A 17145-nucleotide genomic window follows, 5' to 3' on the forward strand; every position below is an offset into this window, starting at 1 on the left:
TTCCGCCGTGCCGATAAGACATCGAGGTTGAAGATCCGAGAAGGAAGGAAAGAGGTTTATCCAGTGAGACGTAAACGCGAACGTCGACGACGAGTGACCGAACGGGGTTTCGCGACACGAGGGTCGAAGAAGAACACAACAGGGGTAGTGAACGGTGGTCGCGCGGTGAGCGAGGGGTGGGGGAGGGGTGGAGAAGTCGACTCGCAGCGTACAGGCTTACTATTTGATCGGTCGCGATTCGGTAAACACGGAGAGACGCGGTTAGTTATCTCTCGCGCGGTCTCGCCCGTTCGCCGATTGTTGTGACTCCGACAGTTCGCGAACGCGTCGTATCGTGTTCGGAAGTAATCGCGTTCGCTAGTGGTACGAAACTTGGTTGTGTCGCGCGAAATCGTCGACGATTCTCTTCGTATCGTTTGTTCGCGATGCTAGTCGTCCTCGAGGTCTACGTCGCGAGTGAACCACGGGAATATTAGCTGTTCGTCGTTGCGAATCATCACGATTTCGATGATCTGCCTCGGATCGTTTCCCGCCAGACGAAGGGAAGAGAGACGAACCGCCATCGTGAGATCGAATTTCGCGAGGGACAAGGGAAAAGGGACGAACGCGCTATTATCGAGACGATATTGTATCCGTTATCAACGTGGATCGAATTAGATTGCAATCGACGACGGGCCATCCGCAACGGGCCGGGCCAAAGTCGTGAACACCATGGATTGGTGGCTGCGGGGACGGATTATCTACACCTACTTGTTATGGATCGTCTTCAAGGCAGCAGCTAACGGCGGGTTTTTCGGTAAGTACCGTTTTTTATCTCCTTCGATTTTCTTGCATGTCGCGTACGGATAAAAAACGATTTAACCATGTGCTTGGTTACTCCATCTGTCTCTGTCGAGATATTACGTTATGTTTGAATTATCTCGTTCTTTGTCGAATTCGCCGACGCGTATTATACAACATCGCGCTTTTCCGTTTCGCTGAGAAGATTGTAGCGTTGCATAGAAGCTTTACGAGCCTTTTGTGACACGGTTCGCTCACCAGGTTTTTTAATTAACCTTTACGAATTACACTTTCGCTTCACGCTCGAGAGAAGCAGACTCGAGCAGGAACGAGCACGGTCCCGTCTCGTGTTTCGATATCAGTTCGATTTTCCGAGAAATTTCAAATTTATGTATTTTTTATTTTTTACAATTTACGCTCGATCGATAATCGACGACTACGAACAGCGTTAAAATACTCGGTCCGTGTTTTAGCGCGTTTCTCGCTACATTTGATCGATATTTGAACTTCCTTCTAACAGGTAATTAACAGAACATGTAGTCAATTTGGTACGAGCAATCAGGGCAGAAATTGTTGTACGTCGTTAAGCGTGAATTTTGTGTCAAAGGCGTTCTCGATAACCGGAATGAAATTTCTCGCGACAATGTTGGCCCGCGAACGAAGGTTGAACAAGAAAACGTACGATACAGCGTAAACAGAAGGCGAGGTTGTTGCATGAAACGCGACGTAAAATTACTTTAACCTTTTCGAGTGGCGTGGCACGGGACACAAAAGAGATCCCGTCCGCTAGTCAATGACTCTAGCAATGTGTACACGAGCACGCGGTGAAATTGAACGCGTAGCATTTTTTATGGATTACTTCCGGCACATTCTTCGCGCCACAAAAGAGTGGCATCGTATTGCGCGTGCAATTCACTGTTAGCTGCGGCGAGGCGCCGCCACCAGAAAATAAGGGAACGAAGTTGAACGTAAACAAAGCAGCCTTTTGTCGAATAGTGAAAACGTACTCGAGAACGACGCGGTATTCGCATTTATTTCTATCTTGTGATATTTTCCGCATTTTCCGGATTATAACGAAGTGCTTTTACAAAACTCCGGAAAATTCCTCGAATTCGGTCGATTAAACGGTTCAGAGTCGCGTTTGCAGCCACGAATTTAATGTCCTTTTCTACTCTCGAATCGACGCGGATTAATTTTGCTTAGAGATTATTAAGATTCATCGGTGTTAAGCATCTTGCGGTTTAATTTATCCGACGCGTCACGCTTTCTATTCAGAAAGTTAATCAAACACGGATAAGGTTAAAGCGGCAGCCAAACTTGCAGTCGTTATTAGAATGCTTTGATATTAATTGTGATTGATGATCAGGGAGCCGTTATACGAGCATACATATCCTGAATAAAGGATGACAGTAAGGTGCAGTGTCTTATCTGCGGAAGTTAACCTCGTTCGTGAAACTTTCACACGATTTTGAAATATGCAGAAACCTTTGGCACCGTCGCGTTAGCGAAACTCGATCACGATCATTCCTATAATTCTTTAATCGAAACGCTCGATATCCCGGCTGATTGCCTATTAGGCGAGCTAAAAATATCGGGAACCTTTTCAGGACGCGGCGTTTATTCGATTGCGCGTGTTTGTCAATCCGTAGGCGTCCGTGACCTACGAGATCATATAACCGTCGAGTTAATCGCTAGCTACCGCTCGAAATTAATTAGTAACCGCGGTGAACCGCGATTCGTATGCTTCTAAATGCTTGTCGGTTTCGAGGAGCGAGTCGCCGCAATACGGACAGTTCTTCCGCGAATTATAGCTGCGCGATAAATGACTGGCGAGAAAATTTCTCACACCCTTAAACTGTCAAGATCTTTCAAGAAAGATCTACTTAAAACGCTGTAGACTTCCGTTATATTGCTACAGTTTGTTATCCACCGTGTAGACCACACAAGATACCATGAATCAATTTGCAATCTGTCATCGATGACAAGCTCCGACTTCCCTCGAGGACATCGTTTAAAGTATCGCTGCCAATCTTTATTATTTTTTCGCGACGAAATTGCTCGACGAGTTCGCTATAGCTTTCCTCGAGAAAATATTTTAAGTACCGGTCTAAATAAATCTCTCTCAAGGATTAATTTTATAATTTCGTTTACAATGTAATCGCGAGACGAGCACAAGGCGAGACAGGGTTTTGCGGTAAGTCGATGAAATTTTCAGTGACGGTGCGTAAACGCCGCGTCGTCTCGTTTCCACGAGCGAGAAATTTAAAAGTATGCTTCGATTAAAATACAATTAAGCGGGGATTCATGGGACGGGAAATTGAATTAACATAAATTAGCATCGGGAGCGGCCGTTTGCGCGTGCTAAATTTTATTTAAACGAGAGATGCGGCAGCAACGTATACAGGAATCTGCAATTAATGAACGCGATATGACGCTCTCTTCGTCGTTCCTTCATTATCGATCGGTCTAACAAGGCAACTGTACAATGTTTGGAACACCAATTTGCTCCAAATTTAGCATAATCATAGCTGCCTCCAAAAGTAGTAAGCTTGCAATATTAGATCGAGTATCTCTTCAAAATTTATCTCTAACATTCTTCAATTTGCTGACAGGTTTCCTATTCAAATGTCATCGATATTCTTCAATTTTATAATTCAATTTCTTCTGTAATCCTAAATTACATTTGGAACTGTCAACTGCGTTGAAATAATAAAGTATTTTCATCGTTTATGCGATGTCACGAGCGTCATCTAATTTGGGGATAAGTCACTCCCGTATTCTTCATTAAACGTTTTAACACCGGGCACGCGAACCGTAACTTCAAAGGATGGTCTTTTACCGCTGCGTCGCGATTTTTCTCCGCTATTTTCATGAATAAAAAATTTTCAATTTACCGTGAAACGGAAGTACGTTCTCCGAAGGTTTAGATGGTGGCCGCGTTTTTACACGATAGTCGAAGTATGAATAGTAAAACGATCGCGCGAAGTTGAAGGAAGTCCCACGCGTTCCACTTGAATCAATAATCGTGAACTCTTCCTCGGATTCATTAATCTTCGTAGAATACGCTTGATCCGGTCAGGTGGATCGGGTTATTAAAATGCGATCACTTTTTGCGGAACAAGACGCGTTTGCTCAGACGAGTCGCGATCAATTGGCAATCGAAGCTGTCGACGACGTAATGTTCGTAAATCTACCGTAATCATTATTGCGTTACCGCGACATGATGCATCGTTGACTATGAATAGTGTTCGTCGCGATTCATAGACCCGTTCTTCGATCATATTCGATTACCCAGTTCGTGACATCCGACTCGTATGTCGTTGTTTGCTGGTGCATTTAGATGTAAAACCCATTTGTTGCATTAACACGATATTTGATTGACAATTTATTATAATTAATTCTGTTCATTGTGCTTGTGAAGAGAAATGCAGTTAGAAAGTCTTCATTTAATTTTCTATTCATGTAGTCTTTTTCAATTTCGTGTTTGTGTATTTTTAAAGAAAAGCATTCTTGAAGTAACCTATCTTTTGTTATCCGCACGTGCAATGTAAGGTAGCATTTTCAAGTTCGAAATATATCTGAAATAGACTATTCTTCGGTATATAAGTAACTTGGTGGTATTGTTGGCAAGGGTATCGACCTCCACTCGTACCACACGTCTGAAACCTTCAGTTAATTTATAAATTCCGATCGATCACCGTTCCTGAATAAAATACTTTCGATAGCTCGTTTTCACGATACGTTGTTTCCAACAAACGAGGAAAAAATACCTTCGCGTGCCGTAAATACGTCTACGTCGTTGTCGAAGAACGCAGCCCCGAATGGGAAATGTACTCGAGGGACTGATAGCATATACGTTCAAATCCGACAATCGATTCGAGCATTATTCGAAGGGTCTAGTTTCAGTTCGTTTCGTTCTCCGACTTGTATAAACGTAGACGGTCTCTTGTAAATACACGTAGCTTCATTTATTCCTCCAAGTAAATAAAGTTAATTAAAAATTCGAATTTTATCATAAAAATAATTGCGTTAATAAATCTCGTACAGATTCAAATTACATTATTATCGAAAATGTAGGAGAAAAATTTAATACGATTTCATGTATATTTGATACATTTCGATGTATTCTTCCGAAGATCAATTTCCTCAATGAACGTTCTAAATCATACACGCATTCGCATATTCGAATGCCGTATACCAACAAATTTTTGCACGCCATATAACTTCTATTCTCACATACATATGGCGTTCACGAGCGCCATAAGGGGTAGCTGGTGCACATTCTTCAATTTGTATCTTTCGACCGACAGTGCACCGCCGACAGCCAGCTATTCTTTCGCGGGAGTTATGGCTCCTTAAGAATTTCGAAGCACGAATATTGACAGCGACCGTGATTTATCGTAGATTAACGAGTAATTCATAGAACTCGATATTGCTCGTTATACTTTGGCTACATTAGCTTGTCTCCATCGATGAGAACGCTAATCGTTATCGATTATGTCGTCGAACAGGAGGACTCGAAACGATACCGTCTCGTGCTGGACGATCGTGTTTTATATATTGTAGTACAAGGTACTTCGAACTGGAGGTACCACTTTTGAGAACGATTCGTTTTTTAATATTTCCTGCTAAGTTTGCGCAGAATTAGGTCATTTTTTTGTGAAAGCACGTTTAAGCGGCCATCCAAGTATCGGTCGAAACCGTAAGACCGTCGAGTAAACTTTACCGTAACTGTGAAAACGACTTGGCAAGAGATTGCAGAGACATTAGGTCTTACTGGCAACACAGTTTATTCTACTTTAGTAGTATCGAATAAGTGAAACGAAGTTGAATACGAAGCGGTCGTTTATCGCTATTATTACAAGTATAAACGATTCTGGAAGAGTCACTTGTGTCTTTACACGATGGCGATAGAGTGTCCGCTATTTTTTTATTCCGCGAAAGGAAACACTAGCTAGGCCATAAAACTCTATCGTTAAATACCATGTAACTCGTTTATAACGATCTTAGCTAATTACAAGTAACCGTGTTAAATGTCTAATGCTTTGTTCGCTAGCAATTAATAGTGTTACCCTAGGCCGTACTATTGAGCCACTCGACGCGTCAATTATCGTAATGGATCTCGTTCGAACCTCGTTAATTATTTGTCACCTCAATTATTCGTTACCTGCTCCTTCTCTCACGGACAGCCTTTGGATCTGTAGACTCACGCGTTTAATATCACTCTTATTCGACTAGGCATTGAATTCGAAGTACGTTCAAAGGCGTTTCAATTAAGAGAGAGTCGGATGGCTGGATTTACAGAATACCGTAAAGGGGTTGTAGGCCGGCTGATTGAAAAGTGTGCATCGAGGCGTGTGTGACACACACGAACCACTCGAAAATTTGTCGCGTTACGAAATCTGGTTCAAGTATTAGGTCATCTAGAAACGTCATTTTCAAAGATAAAAATAAAGTCCCACTCGAATCGTTTGTCATCTAGTGGAAAGATAATAAAATCGGGCTACCGTGAGTGGAACGAAATTTCCGGATAACCTAATAATTTAATGTCGATGACGATCCGTGACCCAAATCGAACGCGAGAAATGTGACTCGTTTGAAAAATAACGTCATCGGGGTGGACTTCCCTGCATCCTTTCGGCATCTTCGTTACCATTAGACCACCCTCGACCCCCGTATATACTCTTGTCGCTATTATTAACACTCGCAGAGAGGCAGAATGCTCGGTTTAATGAACATTTAGCAGCGAATATCGCGCTGAATGTAACGCCCTCGCGATTCGGTACATACGAATGGGGTAAATGAACTGTGCAGGAAGAAAGGTCGCATTCCGGAGATAGCGGTACGCGCCCCCTGAATTAGACCTAAGGTATGCGCGTATAAACGCGTACAAATGTGTGTGTACGTGCACGTGGGTTCGTTGGTACCCGTGTAAGAGCTATGTGCACGAAGAATGCGCACACCTGGCTGGCTGTAGCCGCGTAAATGCGCTCCAATTGAGAGCTACGTTTACGTGTGTATACTTGATGACTCCGACTTAATACGCGAAGAGTACGTATGTACCTCCGTGCACAGAGATACATATGTATACCTACGATGGGACAACCGCAAGAATCTGAGCGTGAAAAGCTACAGCGGTTGCTTTTGGCAATGTGCATTATCTATTATTAAAAGTACACAGAACTTCGCTCGACTCTTTTTTTCCGATTCTTTGCATACTCGACGCTGATATTCCGCGCCGTTCTTTTTTTCGTTAACAAGGGTTGAAACAGTCAATGTTACCGATGCATCGACACAAGGGGTTGTCAATCACTTTTCCGCATTAGGGTATCTTGCATTCCACATTCCTGCGTGCCAAGTTCTCGCACCTCAAATTCCAACCGCTCCAAGTTCCACGCGTTTCAAATTCCAAGCGTCCCATACGTTTCGAATTCTAATCGTCCAAACTTCTGGTGTTCCAAGTTGTACCCCAAGTTCTAAGTGTATCAACCTCTAAACGTTCCGAATTCCGAGCATCCCAAGTTGTCACGTTCCAATTTCTCGCATCTCAAGTTGCCGCGTCCCAAGTTCCAGACGTCTTAAAGCGTCATGTTCCAAATTCCGGACGTTCCAAGTTGTCGCGTCTATGCTTTTCGTACCTCGAATCACCTGCAGAGTTTTTGTATCCTATATAATATTTGTATCGAGTATCCCACAGATTTATGTTAGAAATCACGCCTAGATAACGAGGGTTGTACGCGATGAAACGGGCAACGAAGGTGCAATTGCGTACGTGCCTATTCGATACTCGCGTTAATACCTCGCACGATTCATACGAACAAACAGATCTTGGCAAGTACCTAACACTGCTAAGTACTTGCCGAGCAAGCAGTTAATGGTAACGCAAGCGGTCGTAACCCGAGAAAGATTGTAAATCGTAGCGCGTGTATCAGTTAGAATGCGTTCAATGTGGACCGAAACGATCCGCTCGAGTTCTCGTCAAACACAATTATCGGTAGCTCGAAATACTATGACTGTGATCTTGTCTAGGAGCCACGGTTTCGAGACTCTGCGACGCGCTGAATCCGAGCCAAATCTCGCGAAACCAATTATTATTCTAGTTAAGGTCTTTTCAAGTTGACCTGGAAACTGTCTTCGAGTTAGTCCTACGAAGCTGAACAGTCGAGAAACAAACTCGATATCGGAATTTACCGGCGAGAATTTCTGATATTTGTTCATATTTAACAAATTAGTTGCTGTAGCTACGGAAAGTTTGAATTTGTCGTCGCAAGGAATTGTTTGTCACTCCTCACACTTTACGGTTCGATTTTCCGTACGTGTATCAGGGGACAATTCTATTCTTCGAACGGACTATACTTCACTTTCAAAGTTCCAACGCCACGAAACTGAAACGATTACTCGAAACGTCGCATCGGTCGTCAAACATTTGTCCAACGTAATGGCGTATCTCGATCGCGTTGCACGTCGAGTCAGTCAAGTTCTCAGAAAATATATCGTGCGTCCATAAGTTGGTCCCGGTCGCGGAGAAAGAATTCAGACGGAAGTTGTTCGGAAGCTGGTCGCGTTCGAGGTGTGGAGCATTCCGGAACGCGGATACATCGATCCTGCGGATCCCTGGGAACCGAGGTATGGAAAGGAGGAGGCGCAGAAGAAGGGGGTAAGTTTCTGGACCGGATGCCGTTGCGTCTACGAAGGGCTCGTAGAAGGGAGGGCCAGTCATCGATATCGTTGAAATTGAATTTCTCCTGAGCGATTAAAGGCGACCGCGTGTGGAGGGTAAAATGCGAATATAGAGCACCGACAGAAGATGTATGTATCACCCTAAAGAATGGAAGGGAAAATCTTGGAGAGTGGAAGTTGAAAAGCGAAAAAAAAGCAACATAACGTGGTTGCCGAATAAGGGTGGGTAGAAGCGAAATCGATGAGGTTGAAGTGTATCGGGGCTCGCATGATCGCATCCGCGTAATATCGATCCGTGGCAGGATACCCTCGGATTGAACTTTTTTGCTAAATAGGCTTGAGCTCGATTTCGCGTGTTCGTGGATATGTTCGCGTTGACGAGCAACGAACGCGCCTTTGGAGAGGTTGTACAGGATCCCATTTACACGCGGGAAAATCGAATCGATGCTACGCGTAGTATCGGCACTGGCCACGTTCCTATTGTGATCCCATTGTGATCATTTGATCAATAGACGTATAGTTTACGGCATTGTTTTACAAGGCGTCTGTGGTATCGACAGTACGCATCGTTGTTCCCTGATCTTTTGATCAGCCTGTTTTTCGCAACGAATGGAAGCTTAGTATCGCGCTACATTTTTTTTATAAGGACTTCGAACTTTCGTAAATCGCGGTAGAATTTGCAAACTCCGCTTTGTAACCGTATCTCCTCGAACGCACAACAGGACTTTCTGGCGCATCCAATCCACTCGATTGCTCGAATCAGTCGTTGGTTCGCCGAGAATTTATCGTATTTGTATTCGGTCCCATATCATTTCGCGCGGTCCACGTTACTTTTCCCGTGTTTGCCAAGAACTTCCTCCCTTCTCGATGATTCGCACGGTTCAAATTCCTTATTCGACCAATCACGGCAGCGTCGCATAAACTTTACGATCGCGACCGTCGGTGCACGGACCGAAACGTTCGACATTCCTTTGATCGATTTTTTTTTTTTATTTTGACGCCATCCAAAAATCCTCTGTCCGTTATTCGTTCAGGAGTTTTCACTGGCGATTTACGCGGGATTTCCATTCGGCAGAACGGGCAAGAAGAATGGACGGGATGCGAAATTGATGTGTATTCCGCCGTTGACAGTCGTTTCTGTAACATTTTATTCGCGGCAACGAGCACGAAACGCACAATTCATTTTCTGCAGTTGCAAATCAGGCCGCGTACTTTCTGATTTACATTCGCCCTGTTCTGTCCCCCGTGTGTACGTGCATTTTTCCCTTCTTTCTCTCCGTTCATCATGGATTGTTCATCGATTATCAAGGTTTATTGAAACGTCGTCCTCGTTACGCGGCAGTGATTTTTGACGATTCGTTGTCTCGCTCGGGACATTTAATCGGACGTATTTTATATGTCGCCGATGTCAGCTATCGTTTCCCTTCGCGCCCTCTCGATGGGGCAATTTATTAACGTGTAATTATCGGTGCTGGGAGGCCTCGTTATAGCATAAAAACATCCGTGATTAGGAACAATGATAACGTTCGTGTTATTCATGGGGCGAAAGCACGCGTTTCGTCGTGTCTCTCTTCAAAAGCTGTAATTGAACTAGTTCACCACCCGTGTTTTCATCCGTAATACTCGCATTGTTCGCTGTTTTCCCTGCAATTTAATCGCATCTGAACAATCGGTATTCTTTGTTGCCGTTGCGCTTAGAGTCAGAGCCACTCGAAGGCTTTACGTTTTCATTTTTCGAGCGAAGAATAAACGGATTTTCGATACGTTTGAAGGAACAACGAACGAATTAATTGGCAAGTGTCATTGATGATCGGCAACGAAATGAAATACGGTAAATGGAGAAAAGATAGCCGCGTAACAATTAATTTCAAACAAAACCAGCGCCTGGCACGTTTAATTAACAATCTTCGTTAATTAAATGTATCGTTTATGCCCTCTGAAGCTGTTATAACAAACATTCTATACAGGATTCGCTGGTTACGAGATAATTTCCGTACGCTTTAAAACAATTGCGTAAACCGTTGTAAAAATATGATGGAGAAAAGTCATAAATTGTATCCTCCGTTTTTAATATCGGTTGTTTGCTCGTTAACCGAAACGAAATCGATCGATATTCGATGAATTTATCACGAGTTTCAGCGAATTCGACGCGTTTTGCTCCAGGTTTCTGTTCACGTGACTCTAATTAACGTTTTTGCCAGGATGGACCTATACTCTGCGGTCAATGTCGTACGATTTTTCAGTTCTCGGAGAAAAATCGTCGAAAACGATCTTCGTCGCTAACGAACGTTAAGCTTTTCCGTGTTTATGACCATCATTATCGAGAATCTGTCCTGAAGACGCTATTAGTTACCCCTTATCAAGTAGTATTTTCACGCGAGCGAAATCCCCTAGATGAATCGCGCGTTTCTTTCGCGATCTTTTAAATCGTGATCTTCCGTTCCGGAAGCTGACTAATTTCCTTGTTTTTTCTCCTCTCGATTGCGCGTATAGAATCGTTGTTTCTTTCCCGCGTTCGAGGAAGAGAAATCGAACGAAAATTATGAACCGACTCGTAAGTTAAATTGTTCCGACGAGTTATAAAATAAAATGGAATAAAAACAGATTGGGATGTGTTGATCGTTGTTTTAATTCATATGGTTGAAGAAACAGTAAACTTAAAATACTAACGAAGCGTTTTAAACCGATTTGATTATTTTTGCTGGCGCGAGCGGTTTTAATCAACGCCGACCGATTTTTTGCCGGTACGAATATACATTTGAAGGATAGCAATTAATCACGATAGGTAACGATTCATTTAGTCGTGGACCGTATTATATTCCGTTCTTTGTTCACCTAGAACACCCCGGGAATATTCGAGGATTTACCGGGGTGTGCATCGCAATTATTGGAGTTATTTAAATTACAAAATGCGTCATTCTCTCGTGATTTCCGGCTACGCGAATATAAAGTGCTTCACCGTGTGCTACCTGGTTGTTCTGTTTACTTTGCTATTGGTTTCAATATTTTTCAACCATCTGAATTACATTTTATCGAATCGTTATTTCGATTGGCACGATCGAAAATATTTACCCAATTTCCAACGAGCAAGGTATTGTAATCAAACTTCCCGACGCTAATTACTGTAGTCGAAGCAACGTTGCGATAATGAACCTTTCGCGTTTTATTTTTCCTACGATCGTTTCGCGCTAGTAGCTTCGAATTTTGTTAAATTCGATACGATAAACAAATTGATGTTTTTGCTGAAACTGTAGATCTCCCAATTCGATAGGTAACTTTATTACACATATACCTCTGATTTGGAAAGTGCAAGAGGTAATAACAAGGGTGACTTAACAAGATCGTTGTATCGACGAAGAATATTTTTTCGAATCGTCTTACCGTTTACCCGATTCATTCTGTCGGGTTAATTCGATTTGCGGATCGCGTCAGGTGGCCGATTCATGCATCTGTTTTTGCCGCTTCATTTGCAATATTCGATATTCGACGGTGTTCTCTTTAGCGGCATCGAAACGAAACGAAGAGAAGAGAAGAGAGCTGACGAGAAGAGAGGAGAATAGAATAGACAAGAAGGAAGCTATTCGAGACAGGAAGTAAAGGCGCAACCACTAATTGCTTTCAAGTCCCGTGCTAGCGCGATCCGCATTCCCTCGGCTCGAACCACTTTCCATTCGCGTGGGAAAAGCTTGAGCGCATTAGAAGTTGGCTCGCTTCGAGATCTCGTTCGTGCCGTTCTCGCAATTTGCCTTTCTCAATGTTATTCTCCATTACGACGTTAACTCGCTCGACCCACCTACGCCGATCGTCTTTATTCGGGTTGTTTACCGTCGCGTGATATCTGCGCCAACCAGAAGACGTTGGTAGCTCGTGCGGAGACGTAATAAAATTTTCCAAGATACCAACAACCCGATGCAACTATTATACCAGGAGCACGCGATGTCACGTGACCAGCGAGTGGACAAGCGTTTTCTTGTTCCGTATCAGCCTTATCTTTCGCATCTATCGCGACTCTTTACATCGTCACCGGGAGCATCGCGACACTGATCGAACTCGATATTTACCGTAAATAGATGCGTCCACGCGATACGTATTTTTCTCGCCTCTGCTGGCGTCAACACGCTCGTGATCAATTATACGGAACAGTTGATTACACAGTGCCTTCCTTTCAAATCCCGTGACATTCATTTAGATTACGGTTAAAAGCAAGTGGAACGACGAGAATGAATTTTGACCTCGTTGAAGTATTAAAATTCGCCACATATTGGTCTTTCGTAGTTGGAATTTGATCGAAGGGTACGCGAAAATGTGCTACAAACCCATGGCCTAATTAAACATCCGCAACCGATGTCGATCGTACATCACGACAGTGTCCGAGTACCGAAACTAGTTATTTCAAACAAATAAATAGACAATCGCGAATGAATCGATGACGAAACAACCTTATTCGTTTATTACCGCGTTAAAATCAGGGTAATTAAAGTTCCGCTGTCTAACTGGTCCACGATAAATCGGATAAATAGATCACAGGTTTACGAACTCTGTCGACCGGATCTGATCATGACGAATACGACAATAAAATCTGCATAAGCACGGATATAGCATAATGCTCGCTGCGTGGCATTGGCTCGTTCGACGGAGTTTGGTGAATTCCGACAAGCAGAGTAGCCGGGTTTTACGAGACTGTTAAATTTTCAAGAGCGGCGATTTCCTGTCTCTCGCCACGGAATCGGAATGTTTCGGTCGGATCGGTAGCAGGAATGGCCGAGATTGAGGCTAGCTACGAGCACGGTCGAATGGCGTAGTATGAAACGGGTTGAAAGGACGGCAAGGGAGGGAGGGGCGAGGTTATAGCTGGAGGTGCATCGTCGTGCCCGCCAATTGCAATGCGGCTCGGGGATGGTTCAATAAAAAAAAGGAAGAAAAAAAGCATTTTGACAGACGTGTTTGCCAAGTTCTCGCGCCGCATATGACTGTAATCCTGACGAATACGAGGCGCACAAAGCCGCGGGTTCGCGTACGCGTTCGACGATTCACCGCGACGAATCTCTTTTTAATCAAACGGTCGTTGTACCGCGGAACAATCGCAACAAAGCCTCTCGCGCAGACAACGCGTCCGAGCGGTTCCGCGTCGCTTAAGGAAAAACGCGCTATCGACGGGGATGTTTCGCGAGTCATAGAACAGCCGATAACACCGGCCCTGTCCCTCTTTTTCTCTCGTTTTGTTCGCCGACCGTGTTTTTCTTCTTGCTTTAATAACGATTCATATCTCACCGTCGGCCGTTCTCCGTGGTAATTTGCATGAACGACGAAGGAAATATTTCACGCGGGAAAACGGAGCTGACAGCGTTTTCCATCCAAAAAACGGACGCGAGAAAGAGAAAGAAATCTTTCGCGGTAAAATTGTATCTCTACGGCGCAAGATGTAAATCGGCCACGGCACTTTCTGACGAGGCGAGCATTTCCTCGATGAAAAATACGGAATTAACGAACCTTGCGACGCGGTGCAAAAGCTCCCTCGCCAAATGTAACGTTGGTAACGCAGCAATTTCATAACGGTACACGAAAAACGATTACACCGTATAAAATACAAATTGGCCGATCGTCGCGTTTCTGTTTTATTCGGTTTGAAGCTTCCTGCCCGATCAGGCGATTCGCAACAACGGTTACAATAGAAATTATACCGAAAGAGTTTCTCGACACGATCGATCAGAATGATTAAACAGATTCGTAAATGCATGCATATTTATCATAGTCCATTGATTTCTCGATAATTCGATTACACGAATGATTTGTCTCGCTACACCAATTCGACCGAGAAAAACTCACCCCGATGGAATAGTTAATTTATGTGGATACGAGCCACCGGTTACCTAGGGCTATGAAATCGAGGTCATTATTCATACGGTACAGCTCAGTTTCCTAGTTTCCATTGCGCATCATGTAAAATTGAACGATGGAAATAAAAAAAAAGAAACCTGGCGGGGCACGTTGTTCGAAAAATACAAATCCCGTGAACCGTGCTTTTCCCATTTTTTTCCGGGAAATGAACAACGGAACGATACGGAAGAGTTGAGGGGAGGATGGAAATGGATCAGCAACACGGCCAGTTAATTTTTCAACGCCACGTTTCGACGTTACGCGCGTCTTTGCGAGGCTCGTTTCGTCGTCGCGATAGTTTTTTTACGAGACGAAAACAAACCGGAAAAAAGTTTACGGGTAATCAAAAACGCGATGCTTAAACTTGACGAAATTTCACGATGATACGACGCAAACTTCTTGAGTGGCGGTCTCGAGGGTGCTCGAATATGGCTGGAACTCGATGAAACGCGAACGCGTGCTCAATTTCTATCTCTTTCTCCGCGTTGAAAATCTTTTATCCTTTGAATTCGTTGGGAAATGCAACAAAGCTATTTCTTTGACGACGCGGACCCTTTCAGTATATTGTTTTTACACATTACGGGGATTTGAACTTTCAATTTAATTAACAAACAATACAATTTCGAAGAGAACACATTCTACAAAGTAGAGCTTCGTAACAAAGAAATTAATTTGCAATATTCTTAATAAGCTGATCTCTGCGAGCTTTTTCATTTTTCGACTTAATCGCGTCCGTTCGACCGAATCTTTTCTTCTCCGGCACGATCAATATTTGGTAAAGGATTGTTCACGCTCGAGGCAAACGTTTCTTCGCACTCGAAGAATTCCTCGAAAGCTGCTCTTCGTTGCAATCGATCGTGTCCGCTTGTCGAGCGCCGCCTAGGAGGACAATTAACGCTTCCGGGTGATGGAAACGTTGGAATTTACGATTTCGAACATTGTCAGCTCGATTACCAGACTCGCGAAGAATTTCCACCCGCGATAAACTAGATGATAGCTGCTTCGTTTCACCAATTAACAATATAACTTCGAACAAACGGGTATTACTGTCTCCCCGTTTCCATTTGGTCTTTTCAACCCCTCGGTGGTCCCGTAGACGAACCTTTGATTAATTATTTTGATTTTCAGCTTTGCAATTATCGCTTCTCCTCTTTAGAGTTATTTATCGAAATTGGAGAAGCAGCGATTATCGAATTGCCGTCATTCTAGCCGAGTAGTAGAGATAATATTTTTCCAATTAATAATATGCTCGCCGAGTTCAAGTTAAGGAACTTCGAAGATGGACAAAGAAGATGTCAACTAAGATAGATCCTTGGCTCGTGATTCTCATGGTGGTGTGTCGTCGCGATTCTGGTCACGAGGAGCGACTGGAATAAGGCACTTTGGACAGTTTTGCGGTCGAAATTACACGCGACTACGGGAATGAGAACGACTCGACTTCGTACGACTTCGATAAATTTGTGGGAAACGTAATTTCTTCCGGTCGAGAAGTAGATAGGGTAGGATGACAAAAATTCCTCCCCTTTGGAACCTTATCACCCTGTTGGAGAAGCATCGTTGGCCGCGAAATCAGTTTTTCAATGTCCATTAAGTAAATTGAAACGTTCGTTTTCGCGCTACCTCTTCTCCTTACCTATTACTTTCCTCTCGTTTCTCTCCCTCGGCTTCTGCGGCTCTCTCTCCGAGGAAGGATTATTACGAGATCCATCTTCAAGGTTCTTATTTTAATCGGGGTCTTAGTATACAAACACGTGGCGCGATACCGTAATTTATAAAAAAGTTTCAAAATTTATATTATTTTAGAGCTTTAATTATATTTGACGCGAAATAAATCCTGAATTTAAGCGGATTCTATAGGAAAAAAATAACGAAACGGAATTCCAAATGGCAAATGGAAGTATTGTATTAAAATCGAGCATTCAAGCTTTTTATCCGCGAGTCTGAGCGAAAGTACCCTCGTCAACATGACGAAGAAGCATGGAGAAAAGAGAAGCAGCCCTTTTCTCGGGCTTTTGCCGATGTATCGCGTAATCCTGCGGATCAGCCCGCTCCGACGTCGTCGCCGTTTTACAGCGCCGCCATTAATATTCATACGATTCGGAAAGCGTTCGATATTACCGTAGGCGAACCACGCGGACAATAATTTAATATCCCGATGCAATAACGGGCCATGGGTAGAGTCATGGAATCATTGGAGTTCGAAGGAAGCCATAAGCTCAAGGGAACAATGCGAACGGCATTAAGGGATTACTTTTGTTCGACAGCCGAGCGCGAATGTCTGCCACTAATGGCCGACGTCGTGCTATTTGGAAATATATAGAAAAATTGTCAGACCACAGAAATGCAAATCATGTTCGGACGAGTGCTACATATTTTCTATATTTAGAGCATATTTTTGATTGCCGTGCTAAATATCGAGGTTCCGATAGCCGTGTCTAACCAGACACGCTTTAAAATAGACACCAGTTATTTAGGGAAGGTTTTGTACTCGAAAACGAAAGGAAAGTTTTAGCCGATCTGTTTACATATTCTTTTCCGTTTTTTATCTCCCATTTTATCGGTTGTCAGTTACTTGTCTCGTTTGTCAATGCCGATTTATCTACTTCTTCGTGGTAATGTTCTCTGTTCATCATCTGTCTCCTTCATTCTTCGATCGAAATTCTGCTACTCCCTTCGTTGATCTGACCCAGCTACCTGCCCGTCAATCACCGTTCTATTGTTAGACTAACAATTCTCGTTTTACAGTCGGATGACATGGACAAGTAATTCTGAATTTTTAATTAAAACATTAGCTCCTCCGAATATCGT

The 17145-nt window shown here is 43.4% G+C and overlaps 1 protein-coding gene across 4 annotated transcripts in view; it reads left to right on the plus strand.

The window, feature by feature from the left end:
* Positions 1–242: 242 nt before the first annotated feature.
* The window catches only part of LOC100876720 (putative receptor-type tyrosine-protein phosphatase mosPTP-1), a 289852-nt gene continuing 272949 nt past the window's right edge, over positions 243–17145 (plus strand). For 2 of the 4 annotated variants that reach the window (XM_076538261.1, XM_076538262.1), the window contains exon 1: positions 243–796. In XM_076538261.1, coding sequence (XP_076394376.1) covers positions 712–796 — 85 coding nt within the window. In that variant the 5' untranslated portion in view covers positions 243–711. The remainder of the gene's footprint in view (positions 797–17145) is intronic. The other 2 variants (XM_076538260.1, XR_013040155.1) reach the window with 2 other exon arrangements.

The sequence above is a fragment of the Megachile rotundata genome, chromosome 12 (genome assembly GCF_050947335.1).
Source record: "Megachile rotundata isolate GNS110a chromosome 12, iyMegRotu1, whole genome shotgun sequence".
NCBI lineage: Eukaryota > Metazoa > Arthropoda > Insecta > Hymenoptera > Megachilidae > Megachile > Megachile rotundata.